The sequence below is a fragment of the Hevea brasiliensis genome, chromosome 12 (genome assembly GCF_030052815.1).
Source record: "Hevea brasiliensis isolate MT/VB/25A 57/8 chromosome 12, ASM3005281v1, whole genome shotgun sequence".
Classification (NCBI taxonomy): domain Eukaryota; kingdom Viridiplantae; phylum Streptophyta; class Magnoliopsida; order Malpighiales; family Euphorbiaceae; genus Hevea; species Hevea brasiliensis.
The window spans coordinates 25,595,586-25,613,874 of record NC_079504.1 but is presented as its reverse complement, the minus strand read 5'-3'; the positions used below and the strand labels follow the sequence as shown (position 1 = coordinate 25,613,874).

At 33.5% G+C, this 18,289-nt stretch overlaps 1 protein-coding gene and 1 long non-coding RNA gene across 2 annotated transcripts; both read right to left on the bottom strand.

The window, feature by feature from the left end:
- Positions 1 to 8,902: 8,902 nt before the first annotated feature.
- LOC131171379 (uncharacterized) lies at positions 8,903 to 12,115 on the bottom strand. Its single transcript, XR_009142067.1, has 3 exons — positions 11,805 to 12,115; positions 11,619 to 11,720; positions 8,903 to 11,511 (listed from the first exon to the last, which is right to left on the bottom strand). It is a non-coding gene; the product is annotated as an uncharacterized LOC131171379 (long non-coding RNA).
- A 2,155-nt stretch (positions 12,116 to 14,270) lies between these two features.
- On the bottom strand, positions 14,271 to 17,456 carry LOC110640526 (sucrose transport protein SUC2). Its single transcript, XM_021791853.2, has 4 exons — positions 16,071 to 17,456; positions 15,178 to 15,241; positions 15,050 to 15,093; positions 14,271 to 14,702 (listed from the first exon to the last, which is right to left on the bottom strand). The coding sequence occupies exons 1-4, from the start codon at positions 17,370 to 17,372 to the stop codon at positions 14,517 to 14,519; spliced, it is 1,596 nt and encodes a 531-aa protein (XP_021647545.2). The 5' UTR covers positions 17,373 to 17,456; the 3' UTR covers positions 14,271 to 14,516.
- Between the last annotated feature and the right edge of the window lie 833 nt (positions 17,457 to 18,289).

Sequence of the window (18,289 nt, the reverse complement as noted above, 5' to 3'; positions counted from 1 at the left end):
CTTTTGTACATGCATTGAAGGACTAGAATGTAGAACAAGAAGAAATCCATCAACTGCCCTCACCTACCTGCAAAACAAAGAGAGATAGGAGAGAAGAAATTAACCAAGCCAAAGGTGGGAAAAAAGTAGCACGACTTGCATTAAAAAAAAAAAAAAAAAAATTGTTAGCTAATGTTAGCTCAATGGTATAGGAACCGTCTTTAGGACTAAAATTTCAAGTTCAAGTCCTAATCAAAACTAATTGTACTAAAAAAATAAAAAATAAAAAGTTTGCCCATCTTTTCTTCCTCGAGTATCACAATTTAGTGACTGCACATGACTACTGAAATAAGTCCCTAATAATAAACTACTTCAAGCATTACATTTTACAGCCATAATGGCTGTTCAATTCAATGTCAGAAAGACAAAGCCTAGTATCCAACTCAAGGTTGTGAAACTCGCTTTTCTAGCCTGAATTGGTGAAGGGCTGTAAAATCATATCATAAAATTGAATTGTAAAATCGTAAAATTTTATAGCTTGCCAAAATACATCTCAAAATAAAATATAATCATATTTATATAAATACATAAATAAATTTTTATGCACATTTAAATATAAGTTATAAAAAAAGCTTTCTAATATATTTTTACACTTTATATTCAAATTATTTCAATTTTAAATGAAATATTTTTTTTCACCAAGTTATCAATAAGAGAATATTTCAAATTATACACACATTAACATATACAAACATATATAAATTTCATATTTGAAAGTATAATTTCAAGTTTTCAACTCTGAAAATATGTAAATACAAATAATAGAAATATTTGATGAATAATATATAGAAATTAGATCATATTTATGATAACTGAAATACAACAAAAGTTTGAAAAATAATATAAAAATTACAAGGTATACATAATAATTATAGTAGTAAAAATAATAGTTATTACTATATTTAAAAACTTAAAAAAATCTAAAAATGATGTTAAAATAAACAAATGATAATGATTTTGATGAATTAAAAGGAAATATTTTAAATTATAAATTTTTATATATGTAAAATCATAGAATAGTAGAAACAAAAATTCATAAATCGTGTTGTTTTTAATCCAATTTTACTATTGAAAAATGCGATATTATTTCGATTTTACCTAATTTTGATTTTACATATATTTTAACTCATTTTTATTATTTTCACTTATAAAATCGTACAAGTTAACTCGCAATTTTAACAACTATTATCCTACTATCATAGAACTTGTAAGTACCACAAGCCAGCTCCGGTTAATCCTTCAAAGAAGGCCAGATGTCATCCATCCTTTGGTGTCACAATATTTTTATTTGCTCTGCCAATAGGGAAAATCATGTAAATGTTTGTGTATGTACATAATTATAGATATATGGATGTGTATCCGATCAAGTACTGTTATTTATGACTTGGTCACAACTAAGCGGAAGAATAGAGGAAAGGGGTGAGAAGAATAGGAGTGAGCATTTGGTTTAAACCGAACCGAATCGAATCGAATTAAATTATAAAAATTAAATTACATATTTTAGAAATCGAACTGAATTGAAATGGATAAAAAACCGAATCAAACTGAAATACTCTATTTCGGTTCGGTTCAAATCGATCGATTTTGATTTTTAATTATTTTTTAATTTAGACTTGATTTTCAAGTTATTTGAGCTAATTTTAACTTTAGTTTGAACCTAATAACCATTAATCAATGAAATAAACAATTTATTTATATATATAACTAAATATAATTTGTAAATTCTCTATAAAAATAAATCAATTCAAAAATCGATTCGGCTCGATTTAGTTCGATTTGAATATATAAAATTACTATTCTGTTTGATTCGGTTTAACCAATTTTTTTCTCTTTAAAACCGAAATAAACCTAAATAACCAAAATTTTTATAATATAAAATCGAACCGAACCGATTGAATTTTAAAACCGAATCAATTGAACTGAATTGATTCAGTTCGATTCGATTTTTCGGTTTGAACAAGAATCTGCTCACCCCTAGAGAAGAAGAAGGGGGCAGCAAGAGAGAGATTGAGAGGAAGAGGGAGAAAGAATTCAGAATTAGATAGAAATTGTATTGACTAATCTTGAATGAATAAAAAATACAACACTTATTTCCTATTTTAGCTATTCGATACAAACTAACTAATAAACCTCACTTAACTAATCTTTAACTAATCCTAACATTATCCTCCCCATGAAAATCATCCTTGTCCCCAAGAATGAAAAGAAACAGCTTCTTAATCCATTGAGCACTACTCATTTTGTCTTCTTTTTCTTGCTCTCATAATTCTTTACATGGTAATTTCAAAAAGGGCACTCAGTCATTTTTACAAACACCTTCATGGCAGAGGTCTGCTTGTGATAAAGATTTATCTTCTTCCTTTGCCTTCTCCACATTTCAAACGTTTTCTTCTTTAAGGATCACATTCACAAGATTATTCATTTGCAATTCCAAATCACACCACAAGACTGATACCATTTTTCACAATTTCTTGCTTCTATTGTTTCATTCTTTCCCTTATCAAGAATGTTATGGAAAGTTAATCACTATATTATTTCTCTGTATATTCTGTATTCTGTATTCCTATTTAGAATTTCTTATTTAGGATTTCTTCCTAATTAGTAGAACACAATTATAGGAATCAATTGTATATATATACCCATGTACAGATTAATTAAAATTAAGAAGAATCATCTATTTCTACATGGTATCAGAGCAGGTCATCTATCTAGGATGACTATTTGTTCTCACCACCCAGCTCAGGAGAGACATTGGCCATCGACCAGCCGTTTCGACTTCGATCAACATCGCCAGCATCGCCTCAACCCCCTCATTCCACCACTGTGTGCTGTTGCCTGATCCAGTACACCATTAAAGAACTTCTGAGGTTTTGGCTCTCAGATCCTATTTTGGTATTTGCTTAATTTGTGATTTTGGGTTATTTTGCTGCTATAAGCAATTTGGATTAGCTTTTTGGTTAGTTTTCTTTGTCTCAACAAATGGCAGATAATAAGAATGTTATTTCTGATGTAATTCCGGTGATGACTAAGATCACGGAACACAAACTTAATTGTTCGAATTACCTGGAGTGGAGTAAGACTGTTAGGGTCTATTTGCGTAGCATTGATAAGAATGATCACCTTACTAAAGATCCACCTACTGATGATACACGACAAACTTGATTAAGAGAGGATGCTCGGTTGTTTTTGCAGCTTTGAAACTCGATTCACAGTAAGGTTATTAGTTTAATTAATTACTATGAATTTGTTAAGAATTGATGGATTACTTAGATTTTCTGTATTCTGGTAAAGGGAATATCTCCCGTATTTATGATGTTTGTAAGGCATTCTACCGTGCTGAGAAAGAGGATAAATCTCTCACGGCTTATTTTATGGATTTTAAATAGGTATATGAGGAACTTAATATATTATTGCCTTTTAGTCCTGATGTGAAAGTTCAGCAAGCCCAATGAGAGCAACTGGCTATTATGAGTTTTCTTACAAGCCTTCCTTTAGAGTATGAGACTGCTAAATCCCAGATTCTCTCTAGTTCTGAGATTTTCTTTGCATAAAATGTTCACACGGGTCCTTTGTACAGAGAGTACCCAATCTTCATAGCCTGCCAGTAGTGCTCTTATTAGCTGTAATCCAAATGGACAACAGAGTAATAGAAGAGGAGGAATTACAGGCAACAGAAGTAATCAGCGTAATGGAGAGGCTAGTTTTAATTAGGACTCAAGAGGAGTCATTTGTTATTATTGCCATGAGCCTGGCCATACAAAATATAATTATCCATAACTTCAGAGAAAAAATCAGTGATCATAGATGGCAAATATGGCAGCAGAGGATTCTACAGTATCTTTCTCTGAGAAAACTGTTTTGGTATCTGCAGAGGATTTTACACAGTTTTTCCAGTATCAGGCATCTCTAAAGCCTATTAGTTCCCCTGTCACTGTGATCGCTGAGTCAGGTAAATCCACTACATGCCTTGTGTCTTCCTCATCCAAATGGGTTATTAATTCTGGTGTGACAGATCACATGATAGGTAATTCTAGTCTTCTATCTGCTTTTCAGTCTAATCTCACTTCCTCTACTATTACTTTAGCTAATGGTTCTACTTCTTGTGTTATGGGTTCTGGAACTACGAATTCGACTTCGTCAATTTCTTTGTCATCTGTTTTGTGTCTAGCAAAATTCTCTTTTAATCTACTTTCTGTTAGTAAACTTACTCGTACCTTAAATTGTTCTGTTTCCTTTTTTCCTGATCAGTGTTTATTTCAGGATCTTACAACGAAGCAGATTATTGGTAGAGGACGTGAGTTAGGTGGTCTCTACATTCTGAAAAATCATGTACCGCGGTCGCTTGTTTGCTCCAGTACCTTAACACCTCTTGAAGCTCATTGTAAATTGGGCCATCCTTCTTTTTCTACTATGAAGAAGCTGTGTCCTCAGTTTCAATCTTTATCAATACTAGAATGTGAGTCGTGTCAGTTTGCAAGACATCATCATTTGCCTCCTGTGTCTAGAGTCAATAAACAGGCTTCATCCCCTTTTGAGTTAGTTCATTCTGATGTTTGGGATCCTTGTTCTGTTACTTCTAAAACTGGATTTCGTTATTTCGTTACTTTTGTTGATGATTACTCTCGTGTTACCTGGTTATATTTAATGAAGAATCGTTCTAAGTTGTTTTCTATCTTTTGTGCCTTTTATAATGAAATCAAAACTCAATTTAATATTTCTATGCGCATATTAAGAAGTGACAACGCCAAAGAATACTTTTTAGCACAATTTTAGTCTTATATGACACAAAATGGCATTCTTCATCAGTCTTCCTGTGTAGATACCCCATCCCAAAATGGCGTGGCCGAAAGAAAAAATTGGCATCTTCTTGAGGTAACTCGTGCTCTTTTTTTTCATATAAAATTCCTAAACAATTTTGGGCGGATGCAGTTTCTACGACATATTTTTTGATCAATTGTATGCTGTCTTCTATCCTTGATGGGGATATTCCTTATACTGCTTTGTTTCCTACAAAATCTTTGTTCCCTATTGAACCCGGTATTTTTTTGTTGTACCTGTTTTGTGCGTGATGTTCGTCCATAGGTTACTAAATTGGATCCAAAGTCTCTCAAATGTGTCTTCTTTGGGTACTTCCAGCTTCAAAAAGGGTACTGTTATTTTTCTCCTACTCTTAATTATTATCTTGTTTCTGCAGATATCACATTTTTTTAGTCCACTCTATTTTTTCCTCAATCATCTGTGTATGAGAGTCAGGGGGAGGAGGATGATCTCTTAATATATAATGTCTAACCAATGTCTAATCTTCTCCCACAGCCTGTTCCTTCTGTCTCTAGACCTATTCAACCTCCCGTTGTTCATGTTTATTCCAGGAGATTGGAGATTCCTGACTTAGATCCTCTACCAGCTACTTCATTGGGAGATCCTGTACCTCATACTGATTTTGATTCTGATCTAGACTTACCCATTACTCTTCGTAAAGGTAAACGTTCATGTACTTACCCTATATCTTTTTTTATTTCTTATAATCAATTGTCTTCTTGTTCTCGGTGTTTTTTTACTTCTTTAGACTCTGTTCCCATCCCTAATACTGTTTGTGAGGCATTGTCTCATCCTGGCTGGTGTGCTGCTATGAAAGAGGAAATAGAGGCTTTAGATGCTAATGGTACATGGAAACTGTTGTCTTTGCCCACTGGTAAAAAAGCTATTGGTTGTAAATGGGTATTTACAGTAAAGGTAAATCCTAACGGTTCTATGGCTAGGTTAAAAGTACGGCTTGTAGCAAAAGGATATGCTCAGACATATGGGGTTGATTACTTTGACACTTTTTCTCCTGTAGCTAAACTTACTTCTGTTCGCTTTTTTATCTCTTTAGCAGCTACATATGATTGGCCCCTGCACCAATTGGTTATCAAGAATGCTTTCCTTCATGGTGATCTTCAGGAGGAGGTGTATATGGAGCAACCACCTGGTTTGTTGCTCAGGGAGAGTTGGGTACAGTTTGTAGGCTTCGGAAGTCTCTTTATGGCTTGAAACAAAGTCCTAGGGCCTGGTTTGGGAGATTCAATGAAGCATTATAGGAATTTGGTATGCAAAAGAGTAAGTGTGATCACTCAGTATTTTATAAGCAATTTGAGGCTATTCTAATTCTCCTGGTAGTCTATGTGGATGACATTGTCATCACTGGGAGTGACTCTGCATGTATTTCATCTTTTAAAACCTTCCTCCAAACCCAATTTCAGACCAAAGACTTGGGATTGTTAAATTATTTCTTGGGTATTGAAGTTATGAGAAGTAAGAAGGGTATTTTCTTGTCTCAAAGAAAATATGTCCTCGATCTATTGACAGAGATAGGAAAATTAGGTGTTAAGCCTTGTAGTGCACCAATGACTCAAAATTTACAACTATTAGCAGGAGATAGTGAGTTGTTTAAAGATCTAGAGAGATACAGGAGATTAGTAGGAAAATTGAACTACCTTACAGTACTCGTCCTAACATTGCTTATGCCGTTAGTGTGGTAAGTCAGTTTATGTTTTCCCCAACTGTTGCTCATTGGGAAGCCTTGGGACAAATCTTGTGTTATTTGAAGGGCGCTCCAGGAAGAGGTTTGTTATATGATAATCATGGGCATTTAAATGTTAAATGTTTTTCAGATGCCGACTGGGCTGGATCTAAGGTTGACAGGAGGTCAACTACTAGATATTGTATTTTTGTTAGAGGAAATTTAGTGTCTTGAAAAAGTAAGAAGCAAAGTGTAGTTTCTCGATCTAGTGCTGAATCCGAATACAGAGTCATGGCACAATCAGTATGTGAGGTAATGTGGATACTTCAATTACTAGATGAGATAGGTTTTAAGACCTCCCTGTCTGCGAAATTGTGGTGTGATAATCAAGCTGTTCTCCATATTGCTTCTAATCCGGTGTTTCATGAGCGGACCAAACATATTGAGATTGATTGTCACTTTGTTCATGAAAAGATTCAACAACAGATCATCTCAACAGGACACATCAAAACTAGAGAGTAGTTAGGAGATATTTTCACAAAAGCTCTGAATAGAGCTGGGATTGACTACATTTGTAACAAGTTGGGCATGATTAATATCTATGCTCCAACTTGAGGGGGAGTGTTATGGAAAGTCAATCACTATATTATTTCTCTGTATATTATGTTTCTGTATTCCTATTTAAGATTTCTTATTTAGGATTTCTTCCTAATTAGTAGAATACAATTATAGGAATCAATTGTATATATATACTCATGTATAGATTAATTGAAATTAAGGAGAATCATCTCTTTCTACAAAGAACAACTCCAATAACAAGAAAAAATTCTAATGTAAAGCTTCTTACGATAAAATCAAATTTATCCAAAAACACTTCACGACCATTCTCAAGAATTCCAACAGACTGAAGGGCAACTCATGTATTATTAAACATCTTGAATTGAAGATTCAATATCTATTGTACAGTCTTTATCTTCATTAAATTTCTCGGTACTGAAATGCTTAAGAGGAATTGAAATTTACCTTTCGAACTTACACATATCACCCCCAGCAAACCTTTGAAAGGAAGAATTTAATTTGAATGTAGGAACTTAATCATCATTGCAATCACAACCTTAATCTTCTTTTTCAAGATTGGAACAATCAAAATTGGCAGAACCTTCTTTGTGAATAGCAAGACCATCATTTTCACAAGACTTGTGATCTTCTTTTTTAAGATTGGAACAATCTAAATTTGTGCTACCTTTTTTGTCGATGGCAATACCTATTTCTTGAGCTAGTAATTACAAGAATTAATCCATTTTGTGTACTAATTTTTGTTGAGTCTGTTCCATTATCCATTGAATTTGTTCATTCCCTCGTGAATCTAATCCATTTTGATGTGAAATTTCTATTGTGCTTCTTGATTCTGGTAAAATGTTTCATTAGCTTTATGAGAATTAATCCCAAAGGTTTGATTGCCTTAAAGCTTCTTATTCACAACCATGGCTATTGAAGCCAATAAAGAAGAGAAAGAGCAAGAATACATAAGGAAAAGAATGATAAAAGAAGAGAAGGAAAAAGAAGGCAACCCTAGGATTTTATAGCTCTGATACCAATTATTGTGACTTGGTCACAATTAAAATAGAGGAAAGGGGAGAGAAATAGAAGAAGGTGGAGAAGGACAAGAGAGAGAGAGAGAGAGAGAGAGAGAGAGAGAGAGAGAGAGAGAGAGATTGAGTGGCAGAGCCACAACCCAAATAGAAAACAAAGGAAAGAGGGGGATAAAATAGAAGAGAGGGGAGAATAATAGAAGAAGAAGATGATGACGATTATGATTAGAGAAAGAAGAGGAAGAGGGAGAAAGAGAGAATAGAAAGTGAGAGAGAAAAAGGATTTATGTATTATCAATCGAATAATGTCCAACACAACTTTGTGTAATATTTATATTCTTTCAAGCTATAGTTACTCTTTATTCTATTATAACTAACCCAGTTATAACCAATCACTCACTAAGATCACCTCGGTTCCATTAACTAAGTCTCCCTTCCACTCTAATGTTAGTGGAAAAAATAGGAAGAACTGTAGGAGTCTTTTGTGCCGTTTGCATCTCTTTCTTGGCAGAACTGTAGAAGTCTTTTGTGCAGTTTGCATATCTTTCCTGGCAACAGTAATGATGACTACAAAATCTTTCTCTTACCATTTGCAACAATAACTTGTATAGAATTGTGAATTTGTAAAGTCAATTTCTTAAGCATTTGGGTTTATATTTTTTACCACAATGCCAATTGAAGATTGTAACCGTTTAAATTTTCCGACAAGACATTCATCGCCTTGCTTTTATTCTATTACAACTGGCTAACTTGTCCACCCCTGGCAGTTGAGTCAGATTTGACGAATCTATCAATTTCTAGTAATTGTGCTCTCTTTACAAGATTTGTCGTTCTCTTTTTTTGAGATGGATATAATGAAAAAATGGTGCCAAAATCTTCAAGATGTTCCAAGTTTCAACAAATTAGATGGTCAAACTTCTTCAAGATATCTTATTTCTCTTGAGAAAATGCTTCATATTTAAAACTCAATTTAACACCGCACGACTAGCTGTCTTGACAGCAACCTTGGAGAATTGAGTCTTGCAAACAAGTCTTATCCTGTACAAGGGAGGCACCCTCTTTGTGCCTTTGAATGTAAATTGTAGCCTCTCAAAATATGATATAAAATGGTGCCTGACTGAATATATTGATCTAGTCAAGGAGATACAATCGCTACCAGGAGTTCCTAGCCAATCTATAGTTTTCTTTACTACCAAACAAAAAAGAGAAAGCATGAGTGTCAACCCAAAAGATGAGACAAAGGGGGTTACGTATATTAGTGGATATATGGAAGGAATATGAGATAATTCAACCCTCGCGATGTCAACTCTTCTTGAAACATAGAACTCCTCAAGTTTAGGTGTTATGCTAAAACACTAACCAAGAAATTTCATGGATTACAAATGGCTACAGCTCCACCAACAGGAGTCCTCTGTTGTTCCACATTAGTTTGGAATAAGGTATTTAAGCTAAAGTAAGACTTGAGCAAACCTACTCCTCTTGAGCACTTTTGGAGTGGAGTTAAGCTAGTATATTTTCTATACATTGTATCAGAACCTATCCTACTTCAATGTTAAGTCACCCAAATATGTTTGCCTATAAATTTCATGCTCCAGATGTTTATGTCTAGACTGAGAGGCCGTGTTGTCTCAAATCGGTTTAAGATAAGGTATTTGAGCTAAATATAAAACTTACTTTTAGGGTGGGAGATATTTTACTTAAAAGCAAATGATTCAGATAAGCTATCAGCATAAATATCATTGTCATTATTATAGTTGGATGTCACCAAATTTGATTAAAAAGTGACAATAAACATACAAATCCTTAAGTAAGAACTATGTAGCATCCAACAGAGAGAGATTGGTATGTACAGCAAATCATCCATCAAGCCAGCATGAGGAAAAATGAATGTTCTACGTCACCAATTAGCATAGAATATTCATTCACAAACTATGAAACCACTCTTCATTTTTGTAATATTATAAACAGTTTTGATGGCTTCACTTCTGTAATATTATAAACAGTTTGATGGTCTTAGCCAAATATTCATTCTTATCTACCCAGCAAAAACAAGGAAAAATATGAAAAGTGAAAAATTTCAATAAAAAAGAACTACTGAAAGGCAGAGGCTTGTACTTCTTCGTAGGACTTGGCTACACAGTCTTCAAAATAAAGTTGATCATTCTCAGGAAAAACTTAGAGTAAAGAATTCTTTCAACCACGAACAGAAAGCTTATTAATTTAAAATGATCTCATCATGTTAAAAACCATACATCTACATATGTATGAGGTAAATGAGGTACCTATGTTTGGACATAAAAGACTTCAAAGAAGAAATTTAGCTTAAACTTATGTGGAGGGGAAGGGAGGGGGGCATACCTTTAATAATAAGAATGTCAAACACAAATATGAGAAAAGCCAAAAGAACCAAAGTTCAGAACCATGGCAGGCTCCATAACATTTAGAACTGATTTTCCAGCCTTTTATTGTCAAGTAATACACGATATACGTTATAGGCTTCCATGGTTTTTAAGTGAACTTTACGCCCACATCAAACAAATTAGCAATAAACTGAACTTTTAGTTTACAAAAGAACCCAAGCGATATCATGAAATTTGTAACAAGATTATAAAGAAATTATAGAAGTTTAGACTTACAGCAGCAGTAGAGTCACTTGATAAGCCAGGTGTTATAATAAACACGCAAATATAAGGCACACACACAAATCGCACAATCACACAGTATAGTATAGAAAAGAGAAGAAGAATAACACTACGTCCACAGTCAAGATCAAAAAAAAAGTTCCGAACAAGATGCAATCACTCAGAAATCTCAAAATCGAACCAAGTGTGTTTCTCAAATATCTCACAACTCTACCGCAAATTGTAGAATATTATAATATTTATACTGGTCCATACCGGCTCAGGCCTGAAGCCCACCATTGATCTCACTCCCAATCAAGTAGCAGCACAAAACTTTCAGGTCGAGAATATATTCAAAATTCAAGTCAGCAAAAATAACACAAGGAATCAATCACAGTAGGAATTGTGTCATCTTTAGAAATGGCATTATTCATGAGAAAAGAACCCCCTGAAACTGCAGAGGAATTGAACTTCATTGAAAAGACAGAAACCCAATTTCCTAATAATGAAGATAGGAAGGATAGAGAGTAGATATAGAAAATTGAAGGCATCAATTTGTATACACCTTAATAGCATTGATGAATGAGTATTGAAAAAAAGAAATTATAATTATCTAAACTTATCAGCAAGCATACACCACTTTGTGTATGTTTGTGTGTGAGAGAGTCATTTTGTAACTTTGAAAGTGGTGTAATTACCATCAGAATGCATCAACCAATCCAAAGCAATTGTTCCACCATCAGAAGCATAATAAATCTGTCTGAAAAGGCATCCAAATAAATATTTGTTAGATAAAGAAAATTAAAAAAAGAAATAAACCTTGAACCATGAAGAAAAACAAAATGCAAAAGGACAATATGCCCCCACCTTCTGTAGTTGAAAACCGGTGGCCTCCCAAGTAAATTTAAAAAACAAGTCTGGAAATGGAAAAATTATAGAGGACCCGCAAGCCAGGACGTAGCCAAATACCTGCATAATAATTCAAAAAATAAAAACTTAAAATGGAAAACAAAGACTACATCCATTCCCATTGACGAAGCTCGACATTTTCACCTGCCATGATGGATATTACAGTGAGAAACAACGCTGTTATAGATTGGATAGTAGGTAAGGCCAATTGGGCTGCCTCGAAATCCAAGAAAGAAATCTCCAACGAAATGAAACCCGAAAAAATTGTACAGAAAAACAAAGGAGAAAACAGCAAAAGCAAAGCAAAAAATGCGAACTGGGTATGACAGAAAAGGCATTAAGAAAAAGATTGTAGGGGCACAGAGAAGAAGATTGATCAGTAAAGCTAGAGAAATCGATGAGAGAAGAGGAGGGAAATGGAAACACCATCGATATGAGCAAGGAAAATTGGTGGGTTTGAGTAGGTGTGTCATGTGTGGGGAGTTTGTACGTTAGTTTGTTAGTTATAATAAGAGGTTTGATAGATTAGTAAGGGAGAAGGACAAAGACCAAGAAGCACTCTTCAAACAAGAAGCACTCTTCACTTTCAGATCTTGTCGGAATGAATTGAAATCAAACCAATTGGATACAGTTTTAATCGGTTTTGATTTCTAGTTAATTGCGATTCAATTTTAATTTGATTTAATTTCAACTTCAATTCAAAATTTTAATAATTTTGATTTGAATTCAAAAACAGTATGATCTACGTGACACCCTCTAAAATGGTTACTTATTTTAAAAATTATTTGAACCAAGTTGGAAATAGAGTTTGAATCACTCATTTTAATTTGATTCCAATTCAAGGTCTCAATAGGGGACCCTAAATGATCCTTTAATAATCCTATACCGGACCGATCCAATTTACTGAATTGTTGATCAGGCCGATTCTATATTTAATTCGGACCAAATCCAATCCGATTGAACTGACCCTGGCCGTACCAGTTGCAAAACCCTTGAGGTACAAATGGCCAACATAACCATGAATTTACCATGACCTAATGCTTATATATTTGAAATTTAATGGTAATTAAATTTAATTGATTAAAATTAATTAAAATAAAAAAAAATAATTATTCACAAAAATATATTGAATCGTTTGTTCTCATAATAATAAAAAATGCTAAACATATAAATTAACTCTTAAATTATTTAAAATAATCTAGTTTATTTCTTTTTTTTTAATTTTGATTTATTGTAACCCTAAATCTTATTTTTAACTAATTATATATTTAAATTCTCATTTATACAATTAACAAAAATAATTTTTAAATTTAATAAAAATAATTAAAAAAATATGGCTCCACACATATATATAAAAACCCTTAGAAAAATGATAGGGGTGTTAGGTCTTTGATTTTTAAGAACCATTCAATTCTAATTTCAGTTCAATTTTAAGTAATTTTAGTATGATTTTAGTTCTATTTCTATTTTAATTTTGATTCTAAATTTAGTTTAAATCTCAATTTTTATATGTAAAATTACTGCATTCTCATGTTGATTTTAAAATAATAAAAACAATCTTAAATTTCTAACATCAAAATATTATTATTAATATTAAAAAAATATATTATATACAGTCTTTAATAATATTATTATATTATTTTTCCTATTTTTTAATTATATTATTTTTTATTAAAAAAAATACATATATAATTAAGAACTAAAAAACATAGCATATACCTAGCATGTGATTTAATCATAAGGATCATAATGTAATTTCATGCATTCATATTGTGATATTTAATCACATGTCCTTTTAATGTGTTAAGGATTGCATAAGGTTGCTAGAGGACTTCACTCAGTCCTACGTGGTTTTTGTAAAAAGATCAGCAAACAATGTTGCCTCCCTTTTGACAACATCTGTTAGTTTTCAGTCCGGTCTTCAAGAGTGGATGTTGTCCCTCCAGTGTTCATCGTGAATGCTTTGTCTCTCGATTTATGTGAGTAATGAAATTTCTTTTATTTTTTTTTTAATTGTATAAAATTCTAATAAAATGATTTATTTTAATTTTAACATGTTTTAAAGATTATTTAAATAGTAATTTAGCTGAATTAGAGACTTATCTCATCTCAAGAAAATTGAAATTTTACTGCAAGTGTACCCCATTTGTTTTATGGACATGATGGGTTCAACTGGGCTTTTAGAGAAGCAGAAAATGCCAAGTCCAGCCCAATTGTAATGAAGCTTTAAACTATTTTTTCTTTTTAATAAAGGGATTGGAGGATGAAAGCTTCAACTTGAGTAAGTGATATGTTTGCAATTACCGAATCAAGTCAAGCTAAATGTTACTAGAATCGGAATTGATTGTTCTTAGATATCTCTCTCATGATATCGTGATTTGCTCATAGAGAGATACCATGGAGAGAGAGAAAATAGAAAAAAAAATTATTTAAATATGTGATATTCTCGTATGCTCAGGCTGAGAGTGTTATTCAGGTAAAATAAATTAAAATTTAGTATGAAAATAACCACAATCATAATCTTTAAACTATAAGACAAATTACTATCAGCCAGTAAAATTTATTTTAAAAAGAGTAAAGGTGAATTCTTAATTAAATAATTATGAAAAATTAACTGAAGATGACAATATATTACATTAATAATTTGCATTGAAAATGAAGCATGGATGTGTACAGCCATTGATGTCATCAAAATGACCTATTTTTGGCCATTATTACAACACCAACCACCAGAAGACATGGCCATTTTGGCCTTTGTTTTTTCTACATTGAAAAAAAAAAAAGAAAAAAAAGAGCTTCATGCACATCTATATGATCACATCCATCCGCGTATATAATTTATGGAGGTGATCAAGATCAATGGAAGGCGGCGGTGACAGCTCTTGAAGCCTTGGCGGAGGGGACATCAGGCGGCGGAGATGGGAGCAATGTGAATGCGAATATTCCGCTGGCGGCGGCTGCAATCGCCCCCACCACAAAAGCTGGCAGATTACCTCCTCCAAATAATGCATCCCATGGTCCACTTGCTACTGACACCAGCATCTGCAACATTATTTTAATTACCAGGCATGAACACACATGAAAAAGTTCCAAATCTCTGACACTCCATGTTAATTTGCCTATTTAAAATGTAAAATTTTACGAAAATTTAATTTAAATAATTTTATTGAAATAAAAATTAAATATAATTTTATAAAAATTTAATTAAATTATTTTCTTCCAAATGAATTATTTTTTATTGATAAATTATTTATTTTAATTAATATAAGAGAGCATGCCTTTAAAATTATTTGAAAATTAGTCTTTACAAGAAAAATTAATTTTATTAACCGATTCAAAGGTATCTTTAACTATAATTAAAAATAATAATAATGAAGAAAAAATCATACCTGTGGTATAACTATTGAAAGATTTAGAACTCCCAAAGAAAGTCCTAATAACATTAAGAAAAATTAAATGGGTAAGAAAATGAAACAAATTTATAGATTTAATTTTAAAAAATATATTAATTAATTACCTTGACCAGCACCAGCAGTGTTACAAAATATTGATGCCAAAGCAAAAGGAATGCTATAAGTTATCTGCACAAGTTAAATAAATAAATGTGTCAATAGGGAGGAAAAAAAAATTAAGGTAACTGTTTATTAGATAATCCTAATAATTAAGCAACCTATAAATGAATATGATGAGATTTCAATATTTAAGGCAAAACAAGACTTGAGGAGACAGAATAACCTCCAATTAGATTTCAATATTTAGATAAGACTGAAATAAATATGATATGGTTTCTTCAATTTCAATTAAAAAGCATTATCTGTAATGTTCCCAAAAATTAATTACAACAAAGTTGCTAGACAATAAGTTCCAATAAATGCACACACCCCCACATTAAATTTTAATTAAATTTATCTCAAATTTGATAATAGATCTCCCTATAATATGTATTAGATCAAGAATAATGAAGCTATTTAATTATCGATCTTGACAGTATATTTAAATAGAGTAAAAAAAAATTTATAAAATAAGATAATAAAAAGTAAAATAAGATAATAAAAAATAAAATAACAAAATCTTCTCCACCTTTCATTAAAAAATGAAAATTTTAAAAATTTTCAAATATCCGAAACCTTCATCCCAAATAAGCAACAATTTGCTTTGTTCAAACATTTTTTTTTTTAATTTAAAACAAAAAAAGAAATCACATTTTAACTGATGTTGTATGATTCAACGACACTTTATTTTTGGTCAAAAAATAAGAGACAAGTAGGTATTCCACACCCACGGTAAGAAATTCTGTTTGGTGTTGACTTGTTGACCGTTAAGTGACCATCTAGGGGACTAAGAGAAAAAATAATAATAATAATTAAAAAAAAAAAAAAGAAATTCTGAGATAAGCAGGCAAGAACTTACAGCTTGAGGTACACCCATCACGGCAAAAAGGGCCAGTGCCCCAGCCTTGACGCCACCGGGTGGTGGCAAGGGAACGGTGGCTCCGCCTCTCACGGTGGTGAATCTTCTGTTGGATTCAGCCATTTTGGTGATCAAGATGGTCATGAACAAACATAATGCAAGAATGAAATTCACTATACCCCACAATCTCTTAACTCCTCCGACCGCACGCGCCAAGACCTCCACACCTAGGGAGGTGAACCCCAAAACCACCGAGTTAAGCATCAGACCCAGTGCACCGGCGCGCACCCCGTGATCGTACAGCCTCACCTGTTCGGCTGTTCCGTTTGAATCTCCGCCGTAGACCTCCCTCCCCATCCAATCAGTATCGAACAACAGGAATGGAAACCATGCAATCCAGTTCAGGCACGTCACCAGAAGAAGGATCCACATGGGTTTTTGCAGATTCTTTAAAGCGGCAAATATCTCACCGAAGAACGGCATCGGAGACGACTCAGATGGCCCGTCTTCCTCCTCCTCAGCATCACCGGCAGCGGCGTTTCCCTGTTCCGGTGACCATTGCTTTTCGCGAACATAAGTGAGAGCTAGTACCGTGAGAGTTAAAAGCAAGAAAATGGAGATAAAGAAACAAGATTTCAGATTTGCACAATAAACGTCGCAAGCTTTGGTCTTTGTGAATGGGAAAATTTTATATAAATGAGTGTAGGCACCAGCGGCGAAGCCAAGAACGTTCCCAACGGCCATGAAGAAGGAGAATAGTGCATTAGCTGTACGTGTCTTCTTCTGATTAGAACCAGAAAGATCGGCCAGGAGAGCACGGCAAGGACCCTGGAGCATGTTATTAGCGACGTCGAGAATCCAGAACCCGACGACAAACACAGCTATAGCTCGTGGTTTGGGGCTCTTGGCAATAGGGTCACCAGAGAGGTGACCAAGGTCAGCAGCATAGCCGATAAGGAAAACAGCCACGGCAACGGCGAAAGAACCGGCAGCAATAAAAGGGCGGCGACGGCCAAAACGGGAGGTGCAACGATCACTGTGGTAGCCTACAATAGGCTGGACAAGCATTCCTGAAATAGGTCCACAGAGCCAAATGAAAGCAGCCCAAGTGTGAGGAATGCCAAGGAGCTGAACGTAAGGGGTTAAAAGAGAGAGCTGCAAGGCCCAGCCAAACTGGATACCCGCAGCTATAGAGGCCACCATTACAATCTTTCTAATAGAGGCTGAAGAGGGTGGTGGAGGAGGTGGAAGAGGGTGATCAGAAGAGGCGAGTTTGGGTTCTTTCCTAGGATCAGCTTCCATGGTGGTAGTGAGAAGAAGAAGAAGAAGAAGAAGTAGAGGTGGTTTTGGGTGTGAGCTGTGAATTGCATGGGAATTTATAATGGGTGTGTGCGTGTGTTTATGTAGAGTGGCAACTGGCAAAGAGTCGGTATAGCCTTATCCAAATTGGTCTAGTGTTCTGTCTTCAGTTGAAAAATACTTGACGGTGTGGATTCCTTACTGCCACTTGTTCATCTGCTATTTAATTCTCCTTTACTTTTTCTTTTCATCTTCTATTCTTACCACCTTTTAATCTCATTTTTCATGCGTTTAATTCATATTTACGCTTCTTCATTTGCTTTTTATAATCCATTTAATTTGTCCATCACCTCTAATCACTCGGGTCGACACCTTTAATTTGGACGGTTTGCTTATGCCTTTTAAAAGAGATATATTTGACCAATATGTTCAAATATGTTATACGTTAAGTGATATTAAAGCCGACTTCAGGATTATTAAATCTCAAATTTAAACCTTAATTAAAATTAACAGTAGTGCTGTGAAAATGATTGAATGGAAGAGTCTACATACCTGATTTCATATGTAATGGAAATGGGATTTCAATCCTCTTGAGAATTTTTAAATAGTTAAGTTAGCTTAAACCTTTGCTCCATAATTGGACAACTATCATAAATGGAAGATATTCCTTTTGCCTTATTTTGATGTGAAAAGATGCAAGGTCGGTATGTGATAATATGCAAAGAAAACAAGATAATTGAAGTATATATATATATATATATATATATATATATATATATATATATATATATATATATATATATATATATTTACTAAGATTTTCTAGCTCTATGCATGTAACACAATCACAATTAAAGCCAATTATAAGCATCAATCTTTCTTACTCTGCAAGGTTACTTTATTCCCTTCCTCTTAATTAA

Excerpts from the sequence above, each read along its gene's own strand:
- LOC110640526 (XM_021791853.2), bottom strand. The coding sequence starts at position 17,372 with ATGGAAGCTGATCCTAGGAAAGAACCCAAACTCGCCTCTTCTGATCAC. Across the intron at positions 15,242-16,070 it reads TGATGGGTGTACCTCAAGCT|ATAACTTATAGCATTCCTTT; the intron begins GTAAGTTCTTGC and ends TAACTTGTGCAG. Across the intron at positions 15,094-15,177 it reads CACTGCTGGTGCTGGTCAAG|GACTTTCTTTGGGAGTTCTA; the intron begins GTAATTAATTAA and ends TAATGTTATTAG.